Source organism: Orcinus orca, chromosome 11 (assembly GCF_937001465.1).
Source record: "Orcinus orca chromosome 11, mOrcOrc1.1, whole genome shotgun sequence".
NCBI classification, from domain to species: domain Eukaryota; kingdom Metazoa; phylum Chordata; class Mammalia; order Artiodactyla; family Delphinidae; genus Orcinus; species Orcinus orca.
In genome coordinates, this window is record NC_064569.1 from 8,367,228 (window position 1) to 8,386,314 (window position 19,087).

The following is a 19,087-nucleotide window of genomic DNA, read 5'->3' on the forward strand; positions in this document are numbered from 1 at the left end:
GGGAGTGAATGGAGATTGGCAGGGTGACTTTCAACTGGCAACAGTCACCCTGGAGTGCTTGGGTGAAGGACCAAGAATATTACTCCTTTTCTGATGGAGAAGAGAACTTATGTGGTCACCCTCAACGTGCCTTTGATCCTCCTTCAAGTCCAGTTTCCCAGCACTGCCTAGAAAAATATCTAATTCACAGGACTGATGTGTCCTTCCTGAACGTCTTCTTTTTGGAGGCAGTGTGAGAAATTTAAAGACATCTAGAAAGGGCTAAGAGTAGAATGGAAGAAGAGGAGACACAGGGAAGCAAACGTGGAGACCTTAAAACCAGGAATAGAAATAGAGAAAGAAGCTAGGATGAAAGGGGAGAGAAAAACCACAGAAAATAACAGCCCGAGGGAGTAAGAGAAGAGAAAGCGAGAGGAGGAAAAACCGATTTATTGCTGAGAAGAGTTTCTCTCCTTAGGTCCTTCAGGTCAAGAAGTCAGACATGGCACAGAGCATGGAAAGGAGGCAACGAACGCCCAGTGCGTGACCTGGAGAAGTAGGAGTGCAGCCCGATGAGGGTGCAATCCCGAGCCCTGATGGCTTCTGCCCTGGTGTATTTCATCCAGGTGAGTTGTGAAAACGCAGACATAAGACCTCTGTTTGTTTCTTTGTTTCTCAGATAAATCAACTCTCAGAAGAACCTGGAGGGAAATGAATGAGGGGGGAGACATTTATAGAACCAAAGGGATGGTAGGGAAAAGAATAACTAGAATGTTCCCTTAGTATTATAGGGTTACATATAGTGCATGTGTGACTAATGACATCAGTGAAAAGAAGGACATATATACTAGTAGGAGAGCAATGACAATTTAGAAGTGTCTCATGTATATTTCTCTCTTTTAACATCTCTTCACCTATCCCTCAAAACCCCAAGTAAGTTACTGGGAATTCCCTGGTGGTCCAGTGGTTAGGACTCCACACTTCCACTGCAGGGGGCACGGGTTCGATCCCTGGGCGGAGAACTAAGGTCCCACAAGCTGCGTGGCATGGCCAAAAAAAAAAAAAAAAAAAATCCAAGTAAATTATTAAAACCAAGTACATAATTCCCCTAGTGTTTCCCATATCAGCCCTAATACTACTCTAGCAGTTTAGGTGCCTCTGGATAAGAGATAAGTTGAGAAAGAAAACTCTTTTAAAATACTTTGCACTTTTTATTTCTCCCCACTAAGAAGCAGAAGATTCTGAGTAACTCATTAGCTGAGAAAGAGTCGTTGGACTGAGGAATTCTGGATCACTTTCAAGGGGACGTTTACACAGATATGAAATCTATTAAGAAGAAAAGCAAACGAAGAAATGGGCTGGTTTCAGGTTCCTGAACAGCTCCTAACAGAGAGGGTGCTACTTTCTTTACTTCCTATATACCAGTTAACGGAATGTCTGAAACCATAGCCTTTTCTTGCTTTTTCTTGTATTTTCTTTTTACTGCTTCTTCTCCTCCTTGTCGTTCCCTTCCTTTCTTTTCTCTTTTCTTCTCTTTTTGCAACAGGCCTGAAAAGAGGCATTTTATCGGCTGAGCACTTTAGGCTTTTCTTAAACTTTAGTCAAGAAAACAAAGCGAAGTACCAGGGGTGGGTTGAGGAAACACATACTTTGTCATCCTTAGTGGCCAATTATTTTAAACTAAAACAAAACCAGGAGGTTCTCAAATGTCTTCTGCAGAGACCAGCTGTTTGTTCTTTTACAAATCCTTTTCACCCAATGTCATATGCAGGTGTGTCCCCTGCCTGCCTCCACCCTCCCCACAAACTCCCAAGAAGTACAAATTCTTGCCTCTTTTTAGAGTAACTTTGTGGCCTTTGTTGTTGATTTCCTCAAATATCAAGTCATCCAAGTTATTGGAAGAGAGAGACAGTTTCTAGAACAGAAGTTTACCTAGAGAGGTTTTTGAAGGAGAAAGTCAACTGAAATATAAGGTAAAAGAAGGAGTGGGACATTCCTTTTTTGGGAGTAGAAGGGACCTGACAGCAATGTCAACAGCTGTTAGAGCAGACTTGTCCCTGGCTCTAGTGATTCATTCCACACGTGTACGTGAGAGAGTCTGATCTGAATTCCGGCCAATTCAATAGGTGTATGCAGTCGGTCATGTTACTCAAACCTCTATGCCTTAGTCTCTTAACGTTTCAAAATAATGTACCCACCAGCATGGTTATTGTGATGAAATGTTATGAAATCTCAAAAATTCTTAGCAATCTGGCTGGCATAGAGTAGCTCTTCAATCAATAAGATTTTCCCCTCCCTTTCCCCTCTTCTTCTCTTGTACGGTGAGTTATTGATGTACGGAGGGAATAAAGAAGAGCGGTGGGGTTGAATTCAATTTCTGACTGATAGAGAATTAGGAGAACAAGAACTGGATCCTGAGAGACAGATCAGGAAATTTCTAGGACAAACAAATGGGTATAAATGCTGCCTCTCGTTCACAGAGGCGGTGATGCTCACCCACCACCACAAAACCAAAACCAAAACAGATCAGGTATTTGCTCTTCCAGGTTTTCCCACTGTGAACTTAATAAAGATCAGGTAGAGGAGAGATGAAAACAGTGCTAAACATGACTGACCCCATGACCTTGTCCTTGTATTTGCCCTGCTGTCACCAGCTGACCTGACAGCGCAGTCATGAGGGATGACCCCTAGGCTGCTGAGCACAGCAGATGAGACCATTTCCCTGTCTGAGATTGTTTCCCTTCCTACAGCTTCCTTGGGCAAGATGTGAGGAGAACTGTGTCAATCCTGAACAGTAAGTATCTGAGAGTCCACACTGGGAGGAAAGCGAGACAGACAAAAACATCAACACCCAAAACAGGGTCAAAATGTCATTAGATATCTCTGACTTCCCTTATTTCTACTTAAATGGCATCAACCCACTGATCTCAAAGACAGATTATCCAAAAACAGGTGTTGTGTCATCCTAAGTACTCAAGATAACACTGCTGATGGTGTTTTTCCAAAGCCAATCTTCCTGTCAAAACAGCAGACGTAATCTCAGTTTATACAGTCACGGTGACTTGCAAAAGATTTTCTTTCCCAAGCCTCTCAGAGAGTCACCGAGACAGACAGGATTCACTACTGACACGCAGATATACTTGGGTGATTGCCAACGCAGCATCGCCGTTTCAAATCTGCAAAGCGTTTCCTATTTTTCAGGGCATGTTAATATTTATTGCAGACTTCATTTAGCTATCACTTTGAGGTAGTTATCCCTCAATCTAAACCTGTCACAATTAGGTCCTATGTAGACACAGAGGACACAAAGATAAAAAGGGAAGAGATTCCTTCCTCTTGGAGGTAAACTATTTAAGAAAGCAGGGACAATTTGAATGAAAAGACTTACTTAGGCTGAAGGAAAACACACATTTAGCCACAGGAAGAGTTTCCCCACAGCCAAGTCTGTTAAACCCAAAGGAAATGGTGATGGCCTTGGTTACTTGCCACGAGCTCTCTGCGGTTTTAGACACCTACCACCATAGGAGGGTTATTTTTAATAGAATCAGAATTGTAACATTGTAGAACTGGAAGGGGCTTTGAACAAACGGGGAATGTGAGAACACCTAGAGACACTGTTCAGTGAAAAAGAAAACTGTATGATCTACAACTGTGCAAACAGAGAGGATATAGAAGTGGATTTCAACAGATCACTAGATCATAAAGTAGTAAATGTATTCATCTTCAGTGACAAACAGATATTTTCCTTCCCCTCCCCTTCACACTCCCCAGCTTATCCCACACTCCTTCTCCCTTGCCATCCATATTTTCTTCATTCTATAGAGAAACTTGATAATTGCCCTAGTTCATTCAGAATATTTAATTAGCTTTTGTCATGAGGAAGTTGGTTTCTACATTTTCTCCCCCCTCCTTCTTTGGCCTCAATGGCTATGCTTATCTGTTTTGATCCTGGATGTGAACATTTAAAGCCCTTTTTACGGTGGGAGTTTTTATGGTTTTATGGTGGCCCTTTTTTGTTTTTTCTGCTTTTTATTTTTTTCTTGAAGTATAGTTGATTTACAGGGTTGTGATGTTGTGCTAGTTTCTGATGTATAGCAAAGTGATTCAAATATATATATATATATATATATATTCTTTTTCATATTCTTTTCCATTATGGATAATTACAGGATATTGTGTATAGTTCCCTGAGCTATATAGTAGGACCTTGTTGTTTATATGGTGGCCCTTTTTGCAACAACTTGCAAAACATAAATTACAAACTATCATGCTTATAACTGAAATTTTCTTTATGTTTAAATTTTATTGACCTCAAATATATACAAACCTTAACTTTCACATTTATTTCCACTCTTTGTAAACTTGCATTGAAAGTTCTTTCTTGGTAATTGTCATCAAAACTGTTTACAATGGTCATGGTTACAGGTTCTATCAACATTATTTTCATGATCACTAGTTTCGTCTGTCTCATAATGACTTACACAATGCCATCTATAGTATAAATCACTACTGAAGGCATCCCATTTCATAATAGATTCAGCTGGTTACATCGAAGTTAATATAACCTGTGATGCTTTTATTATAACAAGGTATCATACGTTGTAACTTGTATTTCTGATTCTGGAATGATAACAGGCATTGACTATATTTTTATTGCAAACAAACCTTTATTCTTCCTCCATAGTTGCCTGACCACAGATTGGGTACATCTCTGGTATATATGGTAAGTTTCAGCTATATTACCCAGAAAGATGTTTAAAAGGGAGTTTTTCTCAGGGGTATTACTTTTATTTATTTATTTTAGTTTTTAAATATATTGACAGCAGAAAAGAAACTGAGACATCCAGCCTATTTCCTAGCATCTCGTGGAGTAAAGCTTCTTTACCCCGTCACTAACCTGTGTGACAATATACCAGGATTTCCTATTTCAATACCATCTCCTGGGCCAACATCGACGGATTATTGTGTACTTTCTCAGGGTCAGCTCTAGAGAAAGCCACAGAGAGGAGATTACTTCAGTAAAAATTAGCCCCTCCAAACCACATTTAAATCTGTCATGAATTGCTCTAGTGAACTGACTTAGTCTTGCTGGCAAAATAAGGAAGCATATACGTGAAGAGAAAACCTGGGAATTAAAATCTGATAGTCGTTCTATAAAATACTCAAACAAAAATCAAAATGGAGACACTGAAGACTGATTACGCCAAAGTTGGGAAAAACGCCAGACCACAGAGCTCTCACTGCTCGGTGGGGTCCTTACAGGTTGCTGGTGGTCATTGGGGCGCTGCTTCTCCTGTGTGGCCTCACTTCTATGTGCTTCCGCTGTTGTCTGGGTCACCAGCAAAATGGGGAAGACGAGGGCCGGCCACCCTATGAAGTGACGGTCATCGCTTTTGACCAGGACAACACGCTCCAGAGCACGATCACTTGTGAGTACACGGACGTAGGACGTGGGAGGTGAACCCAGGTCTAAACGATCGCTTAGGACAGTGCAACGGTGTAAAAATATTCATCAAATAGCGGTAAAGATTCTGAAACTTAGGGCAGCTTTAATTTCCCAAAGCCTGATGGTGCAGTGACCTGGTCTCCCATGGATGCTGTATTTTCAGTTTTTGGTCAGATAATGGAGTGAAGAAAGAAATGGAATGTTGGAGACAATATTGGAAATGTCTTACAGGAAGAATTCCCAAGTTTATAAATAATTATTTTGATAAAACCATTTGAAGCTCTGAACATATCCCTTTTTCGAAAATGTCTTAGATTTTTGTGAAAACGTACACTTTCTATTATCTATACTAATTTTTTTTTTATCTTTAGAGAAATGAGCTGTGTGTACTTTCTTTATTCACCAGGTCTTAAACCATTAGATATTAAACCCAACACTGGATGATCATAAAACACCTTCCTTTATTTCCCTCTGTTCTCTTCTTTGCATTACATTCTTTGCTAAAATTGGAGAGTGAATACAAGGCAGAACAGCAGGCCTTGTGATATTTATACCCTGTGATAAATTATACCCTGTGATTATACCCTGTGATATTTATTTTGAAAAGAGAGAACACTATAGCACGTTGTTCACCTATCCTGCTTTTCTTTTCTCACTGTCATTTTGGGGAAAAGATAAGTAGGCAGAAACAACTATTTCTAAGGAGTCTGCAACTTAAGTGTGTTGGTATAAAGGGGTCCAAATCCGTAAAGGGAAAAGGACAGGGTTGTGAGATATGGGAGCCCACTTTAGAATTGGAGGAATCCAGAGAAGATGGGATCTCCTAGCAAAGGGTGAAGCTGGTTTCTGAACAAGCTTCACAGGATTTTCCTAATATCTGTGGCCAAGAGTGATGATGAATTTGGACACTTGTTTAAAATGAAAGGGGATTGAGTGTGCCGTAAGTCTCTGATTTCTGTGGACGCCGCGTTTACTTGAGCTCTAGTCCTTCTTTCCTCTCCAGCCCTGCAGTCAGTGTTTGGCCCTGCGGCTCGAAGAATCCTGGCCGTGGCTCACTCCCCCAGCTCCCTGAGCCAGCTGCCGTCCTCCCTGGACACCCTCCCAGGGTATGAAGAAGCTCTTCACATGACTCGCTTCACTGTTTCCAGGTGTGGCCAGAAAGCACCTGATCTACCCCCAGTGCCAGAAGAAAAGCAGCTGTCCCCAACGGCAAAGGAATCTCCTCCAATAGAACACTGTTCTAATTGATGGGAACTCTGGTTTCATCAACGGGTTGGGGGTTTCCCCAGAGCTGGTAGCGATTCACAGACAAATGGAACATTTTTTACCCCCTAACTTTCAGAAGGCTTAGGATGGCCATCTAAACAGCATTCAGTGGCAAAGATGGATTCCAACCCAGACACGTATATTTTCTGCTATGGCATGCTCTAGTCGAGAACTCTTCTTTATCCAGTGGCCACAATTTGCAATTAACCTGTAGCAATGCTGATTACTACTGAACAGGAAAGCATCAAAGGTATCTTGCATTCCTTCAGCTATTGAGTTCCTTTCCCCATAGGATGCTGCAAGTTGCTGGTTTCTCTACCAGCGAACAGATTATGTACGCTTGTGGAGAAAGACCAGCCCGCAGGCACAGCCAGAGACATTCATGCACTGAATTCACACATGCTTCCTCTCAAGAAAGCACTCACTTTTACGCTAAATGACAATGATAATTTTGTGCGTCACGTAATGCCTCACTGGACATCCAGAATCCAGGGGTGGGATTGCAGGCCTGGGTTTAGAGGATACAGCCGAGTACTGAAGGGCCACATATCAAGGTCTTTCTTTCACTCTGGTTCTACCCACCAGCCGTAGGGGAAACCTCATAGAATGCAGTAACAGTTCTATTCATTTTTTAGTTCCTCTGCCCTGCAAACATACGCGCACACACGGAGGCACGCAAGCATATACACACGCGCGCTTTTCTAACTCTGAAAGAATAGTGCCGCTCTGCTGCTTTCCTCTTTCCTGCTTTGACCAAATGTCTCTACAGTAGTGACAAACACTTGCTTCTAGTGGTGGTCTTCACTGCCACCTAGTGGAGCCATGGTAGAAATGCATTCTCCTGTGGGAGCCCGTCTGCGCACCTCTCTGGTTTTTGGAGCACTAACTGGGTGGGAAACTTCCCAGGGCACGATCATACTGTGCAGTGCTAAGCTGTCCACATAACATACTACCTCCAAAATGTACTGTTATTGGAAAATTTAGGAAGTGAAGTGTATTTGGGGAAATACTGCTTGCCAGTGACCTTAGAAAAGTCATTGAACTCTCAGGCACAGTTTTCTCATCCATAAATTAGGAGATATAACACTTCCAAGGATTGTTGTGAAGATCAAATAAGCTATATGTAGATGACAAGATTTGTAAATTGTTATACACGTGCATTAGTTACTCTTACTCTTTTTTTTTTTTTTGCGGTACGCGGGCCTCTCACCGTTGTGGCCTCTCCCGTTGCGGAGCACAGGCTCCGGACGCGCAGGCTCAGCGGCCATGGCTCACGGGCCCAGCCGCTCCGTGGCATGTGGGATCTTCCCAGACCGGGGCATGAACCCATGGCCCCTGCATCGGCAGGCGGACTCTCAACCACTGCGCCACCAGGAAAACCCTACTCTTACTCTTGACAACTAATTTTCATTGGCCTGCTATGACTCTACTGAAAATTATGTTCTGATTCGTCCTTTTGCCAGCCAGCCTGCCATGTTATTGCCAAGTCACACCTGATGTAGCTTTATTTCATCAATAAATATTTGTTGATTGAGGTAAACAGCTGAAGACATGTGATTCCGCTTGATATATCCTGTGTAGAGGTAAGAAATATTTGAGAAAAATTTATTAGGCAATTAGGCCCATTTCTCAGGGAGCAATACAGACCCAGGGATGGCTGATTAATGCACCACCTCATTAAATACTTTCTTGGGATGCTCACTCAGCCAGGAGGGAAAATGTTCTAAGCGAGTATAACCTGCTGGTGATCTGAATTTATTCTGAGTCACTTAAGACATTGCCTCTGGAAATCGTTAATGCATGAATTTGTTAATAGCACACAAGGGGACCTTGTTTTGCCACTGCCAAATGAATCTCTTCATTATTACATATTCCATGAAATATTCTAGGCCCTTTCATTTTTCAAAATACTACAGTCTTAAAGAAGTTAAAATGTCCTTGGGTATAACAAGATCTTGAAAGAAATCCTGCCTGTAAGGATCTTATTCTAAAGAGATCTCTCCGTCCCACTTTCCCCTCCCCCTTGCCCTCTCCTCACACAGTCAGCTTAGCATTACATCACAAGCAATCAGCAGCCACTTGGTTTCACTTCTTTTTTTTTTTTAACATCTTTATTGGAGTATAGTTGCTTTACAATGGTGTGTTAGTTTCTGCTTTATAACAAAGTGAATCAGTTATACATATACATATGTTCCCATATCTCTTCCCTCTTGCGTCTCCCTCCCTCCCACCCTCCCTATCCCTCCCCTCTAGGTGGTCACAGAGCACGGAGCTGATCTTTATCTACTCAGACGAAGACGTCTGTTCATCAGCTCAGTCCCTTTCACCATTGTTCTCAGTTTTAACTCCTTTTAACTTTCCTCATACCCATCCTTCAAACTTTGGTTCAGTGATGCTAACTGATTTCTCCCCAAAGCCTACATCCCTGAGTAGTGCTGCAGTCTGAAAGAGACATTGGGAACAGTGTCATCAGGACTTGCTAACGGATTGGGTAGGGAAATGTAGCGAGGGAAAATGATTCCTAGATCAATGACCCGAGGCCATGTGCGGAAGGTGTAGCTGTTTACGAGGATGGCGAAGACTAGCAGAGACCTGATTTAGGGGGAAATTAAATACAGGGATTTCTAAAATGGGGGAAAGGCATTTTGTGGCAAAATATAAACCAAGTTAATCTGAAATGATGTCTAATACACGAAAGCAGCAAGGAAGGTTCAGGTGCGCCAATGAGAAAAATCATTTTCCTCGAGATGGAATGAGGAAAGCCTCAATCTGTAAAAAAGGAAAAGAAATTCCATATCGGATCTTGATATTTTGCAGTGTCTGTAAAATAAGCCACTGGGAATGGCCCAGAGATGATTGGGATTTGCCAGTTTGGGACTCTGGGGTCTGGACAAGAGGATATGAGTTTGGAAGCCACCAAGTTAAAATGTATATTTATAGATATGGGTATAAATGAGATAACTCTCCCTCCTCATTTTTCTTTTTTTTTTCTTTTTTTTTTTTTTTGCGGTACGCGGGCCTCTCACCGTTGTGGCTTCTCCCGTTGCGGAGCACAGGCTCCGGACGCGCAGGCTCAGCGGCCATGGCTCACGGGCCCAGCCGCTCCGGGGCATGTGGGATCCTCCCGGACCGGGGCACGAACCCATGTCCCCTGCACCGGCAGGAGGACTCTCAACCACTGCGCCACCAGGGAAGCCCTGCTTATTTTTTAATTGTTCACTTTCTATTAGTTTCTTCCCTTTAGTATACATTAGTTTAGTGTGCATTATATATTCTAAAAAGAAAGGAGAGCATAATCTGAAGGAGAAAAGTATCACGTTGTTACGCCTGGTACTAAATAATTCAGACACTGTGCTTGAAGACAGCCGTGAAAGTTTTTTAGCAGGAGAGATCCATGTGGTCAGTGTTTTAGAAAGACACTGATGAAAATGTCTGAGGTCTTAGCTGAAGTGTGAAGAAGGCAGGTCTTGCTTCCAGCCAGGAGCATGTATTAAAAATCCTAGTCAAAACTGATGAGAGCCTGAAAATGAATGGGAGGCTGGGCGGGAAGTGGTGGTGATGAAATGAATGATAATCATTTCTTCTTTTCAGCAGAGCTCTGAGCTGTGCTCAAATTGCAAAAACGAATAACAAAATGGTTAGGAACTATAACCTTTACACCATTGTTCTCTAGGTCTTTCCTCTAATTTTAAGCAGTGGAGAATCTCTGCTACCTCTTTCTCAGTCTGAATGCCACAAATGTGGATTGATATAAACCTCCTGCAGCCTGGCTGTGAAGCTGCACTATTCATTCTCTACAGCTTAATTTGGGTTTTCTGGGGGTGATTACACTAGTGAAAAAAAAAAACCACATTTTAAAAAATCATTTTTTACTTGCCAAAACTGAAATTCTTACAATCAGGGCTATGTCCAGTATCTGAAAGGAAGTGTTAATATCTACATAGCAAGAGGAAAAGACTCTGAAAGCATGAAGTCCCTAATCTGTGAGAGACCTGGAAGATGGGCCTGGATTAGTTTACACAAGGATAATAAAGGCACTCCTTTCTGCAGGAAGATGGGTCTGAGAGAAGATTGATTGGGCTGTGATGACCGGTTTTGTCTGAGGTTTGGAGGCAAATAGAACAGTACAAGATACCTCTTAGTGGCTTGTTTCTGATCCAGGTCTAGGTCAAGAGCTAGAGCACAGAATCTGGTTGAGTTGGCCTTATGGGCCTGGCCGATGAGACCTTTATTAGACGGTCTGATTAGTTAATGCATTAGGAGTGTACTTGTATATGAGAGCATGGACATAAAGCAGAAATGGAATTTATGTAACAAATATAAGAAGCAGCAGAGAAAAACTGCAAAGTCTGGGAACAGTGAGTTTTGTTTTCTTTCCATTTGTTAAGCAGATTGGCTGGAAGGCAATAAGAAAGCCAGGATAGGAAGTCTGCCCTTGAACAAGCTGACTGGGGAAAAAAATTCTGTGATTTATGGATTGTCCAAGATATATTGAGCATTCAACTGTGGAAAATATTTTACAAGCTGTGTCTGAATAATGTTGGCCAGTGTCCTTCTGTTGACACCTCCACCTCAGCTAAGCCAGAATTGCACTATTTCCCACCTCAGAATTCCTCGTAACTGTAGCGTTTGGAAAGGGTGTCATGAAAGTGGTCATGTTTGAGTTGAAACCTGAAGGATCATAGAACTTTAAATGTCAAATAGACATTATAAGTGCATTTTCTGTCTATGAGCAAAGATGAGAAAGATGAGAACGTGAATCATAGAGAAGGTTAAAAATTCCAAGAGTGATAGAAAAGGAACGGATCTGAAAAGATAGGTTGACATCTGTTTATGGAAGGCATTAAATATTGTAACCAAGTGCAGGTTTGGCCACTCGCTGCTCCACAGCCAATAACGAATTGAGGGGCAAGCTTCAGTAGAGAAGAAAGGTTACCTTATTCAGAAAAACCGGCAATCTGAGGAGATGGTGGACTTATGTCCAGAGACCAACTCTGAAGATTCTGCTCAGCCATGACGATTTTTAAAGGGAAAACAATCTCAGTTAATCATTAAGGCAGAAGGTCACATTCTTCGTCATCTTTCCACTGTGTGCAAACCTGCTGACTTCTTCTGATCTATCTTGGGACGCCGTCTTGCTCATGTGGTCCACCTGCAATTGGATGTTCTCTTGCCCACGTGCTCTGCCTCTACCTGCGAGGTCCACCTGCAAATTTACTAGGGGAAAGCTAGGGGTAGAAGGTCAGTCATTCTTTAACTACTTAATTCTTCATTCTTATTCCTTCTAATCCGGGAAAGGAAGCAACAGGTTAGGGAAAGTGTTGTGTATGTTTAGTAAAGCAGAACTCAGGAGCTAAGTTAAATGTTGCCTAATGACCTCATCTTTATGAATAAGGTCTAAAGTAAACAGGGATGGACAAAAGAAAGGAGGCAGAGGAGCTGCTTACCATACGAGCTTAAGCAGTTTGGCTTTATCCTGCCTTGTATGAAAGCTATTGAACGTTTCTGAAGAGGGAAAAGAGATCATGTAACTTGTAAGATGCTTCAGTTGTCACTAGAGGATGAATAAGAGAAGTGAGATGTAGAGGACAGGGACACCATTATGGCTCTTCAGCTACCCCACAGACAACACTCCAATTTCTTCCGTAAGAGCTTAGTTATAGGCAAAGTTATAGAATAAGGCAGACTAAATGTAAAGCCTCTTCACTGTGTTTCAGCTTCCTGGTAGGACTCATCCAAGTGTTGATGTGGCCCTTTCGTAATTACTGTCCTTGTTTCACAAATGATATCAGTGTTCTTAGTGTCTGGACTTTCTTGGGTCCCATTTTGTATATCAAACTTGCCTACATAGGATCTGTCTTGTACAATCCTCTTGCACTAGACTTAACACCTGCTCTTTCTTCCCATGTTAATTCTAATTACTACGGGTGGTAGGATTGAGTACCCTCTTCTCCCTCTCCCCAAAAAGAGTGTAAATCCAAACTCAGGAAATATCAAAGTAGATAAATGTACATCCAATTCAAAGGGGACAAGAGTTCACCAGGAGTCAAACAATTGGTAAGTAATCATAACCATTTGAATGCCTTCAGTGCCCTATCTCATTCTCCAAACTGTGTGCTCCCTTAGCCAGCTTTGGAGGCTGAGTTGCAGACAAGTGATGTAACTGGTGGAGAGCTGAGTGCCTGAGCTGGCTTCACACTCAACTTCCTCAGACTTCAAACACCAAACTGAAAAGCCTTTTGCTCTGATTTTTTTCATTTAATTTTTATTCCTTTTAATCAAATGCATACCTTCATACAGATTACAAAGTCAAATAGCTCTACAAGGCTTGGGAAGAAAAGGAGTGCCTTCCCACCACAGGCATACATGCACATATAATCCCTACTTTTTAGCTGACTTTTTAAAATCTACATTTCTTCAAATACTATGCATACGTTTCTATTCCTTTCCTTTTTTTTTTTGAAGTATAATTGATGTACAATGTTGTGTTAGTTTCAGGTGTACAGCAAAGTGATTCAGTTATATATATATGTGTGTGTATATATATGTGTGTATATATATATATATATATATCTTTTTTTCACGTTCTTTTCCATTATACGTTATTACAAGATCTTGAATACAGTTCTCTGTGCTATATAGTAGGTCCTTGTCATATGTGTCTATTCTCGATTTTTATTTTCAGTGTGGACCATTATCTATTGACTTGCCATTATGGAAGATGAAAATATGGCCCTTTTTCACCACCATCCCTACCGTCGCGACCACGACACATCTGAACATTTCTTGTGCCCCCCTATTTTCTAAATATAGTTATGTCATCATTTTGATTAGATGAGTATAATGGGAAGCAGGAAAAATGACTGTTAAGGATTAAGTTCCTGAAACCAGTCTTTCTGGGTTAAAAATCTGGTGCTTTCCTTTCCTTTTGGTCCAATCTTTGTGTAGTGACTTAACTGTTTTCCGCTTCCATTTCTTCAGCTGTAAAATGATCTTCAAATGAGTACACATACATTACATTATTGTGTGAGGATGATGGAGGTTAATACATATATTCATACTCCATATAAAGCGTGTATACATTAATAACTATCAATTACTTTTACTACCTTGAAGATTATCTTCATCTCTCTCATGTTAAATCCTGTCTTCTATGTCCCATGTCTTTTCCTTTCTTGGTTTACTTCCTCATTTGGGGGCTGCTCCTGGAAAAAGGTACATAAGAAGTGAATTTTTGAAGAACTTCAATGTCTATGAAATGTCTCGTGCTCCCCTCATACTTAAGTAATAGCTTAGCTTTGCATAAAATTCTAGGAAGAAAATAAATCCCCTCAGGATTGTGTAGGCATAACTAGCTTTAAATAAAATCTGACCTCCCTCCTTCATTTTCTGAAATCTCCCTCTCGAGATTCCTAGTATTTGAATGTTGGACTTCTAATTCCTCTGGCCTCGTCCGTGGCCCGAGGTATGGGGACCCCTGTTTTAGTGGAATTTCAAGAGACAGCAAAGATAAATATATCCTTTTCAATCTACCATCTTAAATCAGAAGTCTACCCTTTACTCTTTTCACTATCACATACTGCACATTTTTTGAGTCTTTACTTTGTATCCAAAGTACTGAGAGGGCTTCCCTGGTGGCGCAGTGGTTGAGAGTCCGCCTGCCGATGCAGGGGACACGGGTTCGTGCCCCAGTCCGGGAAGATCCCACATGCCGCGGAGCGGCTGGGCCCGTGAGCCATGGCCGCTGGGCCTGCGCGTCCAGAGCCTGTGCTCCGCAACGGGAGAGGCCACAACAGTGAGAGGCCCGCGTACAGCAAAAAAAAAAAAAAAAAAAAAGAATGTCAAAGTACTGAGAATATAAAGACACATAACATGCCATTAAGTGGCACAGAAGCAACTGCGAGAGACTACCTGAAACTAAGGACTTAAATGCCATTAGAATTGCCTCTAACTCTTTATCTGTCTCTATCCCTACCTATATATCTTGCCTTTCCGAATATCATCTTCTCTATCTCTTGTTGGAACCCAGAACAGGCCGTCCCAAAATATGCCTCGATGGCATATTGATTATTTTGAATTAAAGTTACTTCAGAAGCAGCTGATGCAAGAGGGACACTGACCCTCCTCTCTGTCTACCTGAAAGCAGGAAATAAATCTCCCATGTGAAAGGTGCCCTCCCTGCATCTAAGGTAGAAGGACGCTTTTATTGCCAGATATGGGAAATTCAGGGACAAGAAACTTGTGTAAGCAAAGCTTGTTACTTCTTTAATTTACCACTGCAAGCCCAAACTCTGTTTAGATTCTTCGTTAATTGAGTACCCCAAACCTGTTTCTTTGCCCTGTCAGTTTCTCACAAATGTGCTGTTTCCTTGTCTAAAAAGTATAATAGATGACGGCTTTGCCCATTTCTCGGATCTCATTTCTGAGATTTTTGTGTGCACTAATTAAAATTTGTTTCTTTTTCTCCTGTCCTTCAACCTTGTGTCAATTTTTTATTAGTCCAGCCGCAAGAACTCATGAAGGGTAGAGGGGGAAATTTACCCCTCCCAGATATTCTTTTATGTTGAACTGGTACATTTGGACTGCAGGAGACTAAAACCATGGCTCCTGTAAACCTGTGATCTTACATCATCAAAGTTCATCTCCAAAGTAGCGGCTCACTTCTCTTAACGTCACAAGTTCTAAGGATAGATTCTGATGAGTCTTGTGTAAAGTTACTTGGCCTTATAAATGGTCAAGGCAGTGAGGGTCTATGATTGGTGGATTCTACTAGAAGAATTATGTGGTATCAGTGGGACGAGAAATTCCCTCTAAAACCATGCATATCCCCCGCCCCACCCCCCAAAAAAAACCCCAATGAGAAGTAATAGGCATAATATTATCTAATGTACATCATTACAAAATGCGTTGTGACAATGACAAGCACACAGTGCTTTGGAAGCCGGTGGAAGGGATACGAAAGGATCCAGGCAAATGAAATCAAAAAGGTTTCCTGGAGAAAGCGATGCGTGTACTAAATCCTGAATGATTTATAGGAATCAGACAGAAATAAAAAATAGGAGAAAATGTTTTCACAGGAAGAGGCTTTGAGAATATCCAATGGCCAGAAACGAGGGCAATATTAGAGAAAGAGGTAATTTAAGTGACTTAGTATGCCTGGAACAGAGAGAGCAAAATAGGAAATGGCAATAGATGAGGGTCATGAGAAAAACGTCAGCCGGATCCTAAGTACTCCACTTCTCTACTAAGGAATTTGAACTTTTTCCAAAGACTACGGAGAATCTCTGACCACTGAAAGATATTAAGAAGAGAAATGATACAATGAAATATGGTTTTATTATAGTTATCCTGGTATCAGTGAGCTTTTTCTTTCTCTATCTCCTAGAAACGATAAAGATAAAAATTAAAGACTAAGAATGGATTTGAGTAATAATGGTGATTTTAAAACATGTCCACAAATTCTTTAACATTCCTTCCATCTGGGTTGGAATTACCCTTCCAACCAAGGGTAATTCCTACTTGGTTCAGGACATCTTTTTCTTTTCTTTTTTTTTTAAAAAAAATAATTTATATTGCAGAATAGTTGATTAATAACGTGTTAGTTTCAGGTATACAGCAAAGTGAATCAGTTATACATGTACATATATCCACTCTTTTTAAAAAAATAATTTATATTGCAGAATAGTTGATTAATAACGTGTTAGTTTCAGGTATACAGCAAAGTGAATCAGTTATACATGTACATATATCCACTCTTTTTAAAATTCTTTTCCCTCTGTATAGGTCATTACAGAGTACTGAGTAAAGTTCCCTGTGCTATACAGTAAGTCCCATATAGGTCATTACAGAGTACTGAGTAAAGTTCCCTGCGCTATACAGTAAGTCCTTATTAGTTATCTATTTTATATAAAGTAGTGGGTATATGTCAATCCCAATCTCCCAATTTATCCCCCCACCCCCATACTCCCTGGTAACCATAAGTTTGTTTTCTACATCTGTGACTCTATTTCTATTTTGTAAATAAGTTCATTCATACCATTTTTTTAAGATTCCAATAAGCGATATCATATGATATTTGTCTTTCTCTGTCTGACTTACTTCACCAGTATGACAATCTCTAGGTCCATCCATTGCTGCAAATGACATTATTCCATTCTTTTTTATGGCTGTGCAATATTCCATTGTGTATATGTACCACATTTAGGACATTTAGGTTGCTTCCATGTCTTAGCTCTTGTAAAAAGTGTTGCAGTGAACATTGGGGTACATGTATCTTTTCAAATTATGTTTTTTTCCAGATATATGCCCAAGAGTGGGATTGCTAGATCATATGGTAGTTCTAGATTTAGTTTTTCAAGGAGGTTCTGGACATCTTGATTGCTTCCAAGTTTTGGCAATTACGAATAAACACCTGTGTGCAGGTTTTTATGTAGACAGAAGTTTTCTACTTCTTTGGGTAAATGCTAATGTCGGGGAGGAAGAAATTTCCCTCTGCCCTTCTTGGTTCTTCTGGCTGGTCTAAGAATTAAATCGACATGAGACACATTAACAGGAGAAAACCAAATGAAAGTTTAATAACACATATACACAGGAGAGACCCAGGAGACCAGAGTAACTAACTCACCAAAATGTCCGAAGCCCTTACCTTAAATACCTTCCTCAGCTAAGGACAAAAGAGGATGGATGTTTGAAGGTGGGGAGAGTCGGTTATGGGAAGTTACCAGGAAAAACACAGTAAACAAGGGTATTATTTTGCAGATTTAAGTCCTTGGCTTCTCTGTTGATAAGAGTTTCTAGAGATTTGGCCACAGTCCTCTTCCAGGTGCAACAAAGGAGACACCCTTATAAAGGAGATTTTCCTTACAAACACAAATGTCACTTACAAAAGGGTAACTCCTTGGTTTTCAGTTTTCCCCATGTGTGCTGTTTCTTAGAAAACAACCAGCTTAAAATAATTAATATACCAGAGATATTTTTAGAGTGGCAAATTCTGCTCTCCCTACACCAAGAGGTTGATTGCTATATTTTATTGTAAGCGTATGTTTAGTTTTCTACGAAACGACCAACCATCTTCCAAAGTGACTGTAACATTTTTCACTCTCATCAGCAATGAATGAAAGTCCCTGAAATGTGAAATTTTCAATATCGCCTTTGGTTAAAAGGGGGATTTGGAAATATTTTTATCTGAATGAATTTTTAATTTATAAAATTACCTCCTATATAATAAGTGTTCTGCTACAAATAAAGGTAGAGAGCAAGCTGTGGGAGATGAAGGATTGGGTAGTCTAAGATAAAGTATTAGCATTTAGAGAAGCCGTAAGGCAGAAAGAGTAACTGATATTTCATCTCCAAATTAGTTTTCATATGTAAATTGCCACTGTGGTTAGGTATTTTTAAAATAAAAGTTAAAATCAGCTTTAAACTAGCTGTGATCGTTTCCAGTAGATTTGATGGGAAAACAACACTCTTAAAAAATATTAATCTCCATCGTAATTACTTTTCTCAATTGGTTTTAAAGTACTCCTTTGAGAGATTTAGCTACATTTGGGTCAAAGCTCAAATGCGCTAAAATGTTCAGTTTGAGAATAAGGACTAAACATTATAAACATACAATGTGATAAAAGAATTCCTGGATTTTCATACATGAGAAGGATTGAAAAATGCCACAGAGAAAAATAATGAGCATCGAAGGCTATGCAATTCATTTTCCTTGTTTCAATAATGAAACTTAGTTTCTTTTCTTTTGTGGGTTTGTTTTTCAAATCAGAGATAAGGAGACCTTGCTGAAAGTAGACAGGTGACTGGGGCCGCTGTTGTCTGATACATTTTTCAGAACTTCCGGGCCTTGTTTAAGCAGCCCCTCGTTCTTCATCTTTTCTTCACTCTTTTTTATCTTACAATTTCTGCTGCTCCTCCCCTACAGGTCCCAGGAATCACTGTCTTTAGTAGTGGTTGGAAAGGCCTTTTGTCCTCGGATTCTTAGCAGGGAAAGGGGAGGGCCGGAGGGAGGCGACACTGGCACCAGGTCCACCCTCCAGTCCGTCACCAGCCCTTCCGGTGGCACTTTGTATCCAGGTGAGGAGAGGAGTACTCTTCTCCGGGGAATTTTTGCCTTAGGGGGAAAAAAAAATGTTTGAGGACTACTGAGTTAATCACCTGAATCTCTTGATATTTTCTTTTCCGAAGACAGATCCTACTTTTGGGTTAAGAGAAGAGAAAGTAAATCATTTCTATATCTGAATGTGTGTGAAGCCCTTAGTAGTCGGGACTGACATCACTTCTCTGGACCTTGATTACACCTCTTGCCCTTCACCTTCTACGTCTCTTCAAACCCCTTAGTCATGCTCTGTTTGTGCTGCTGTTCTAGGAGCAGCCTGCGGCCAGGACCTAAACAAC

At 40.8% G+C, this 19,087-nt stretch overlaps 1 protein-coding gene across 1 annotated transcript; it reads left to right on the forward strand.

Annotated features, from left to right (window-relative positions):
* Positions 1 to 551: 551 nt before the first annotated feature.
* TMEM52B (transmembrane protein 52B) lies at positions 552 to 6,691 on the forward strand. The gene is made up of 5 exons (XM_004281149.4): positions 552 to 605; positions 2,730 to 2,773; positions 4,664 to 4,702; positions 5,242 to 5,408; positions 6,429 to 6,691. Exons 1-5 carry the CDS (start codon positions 552 to 554, stop codon positions 6,671 to 6,673), a joined length of 549 nt encoding a protein of 182 aa, XP_004281197.2. The 3' UTR covers positions 6,674 to 6,691.
* Positions 6,692 to 19,087: the final 12,396 nt, after the last annotated feature.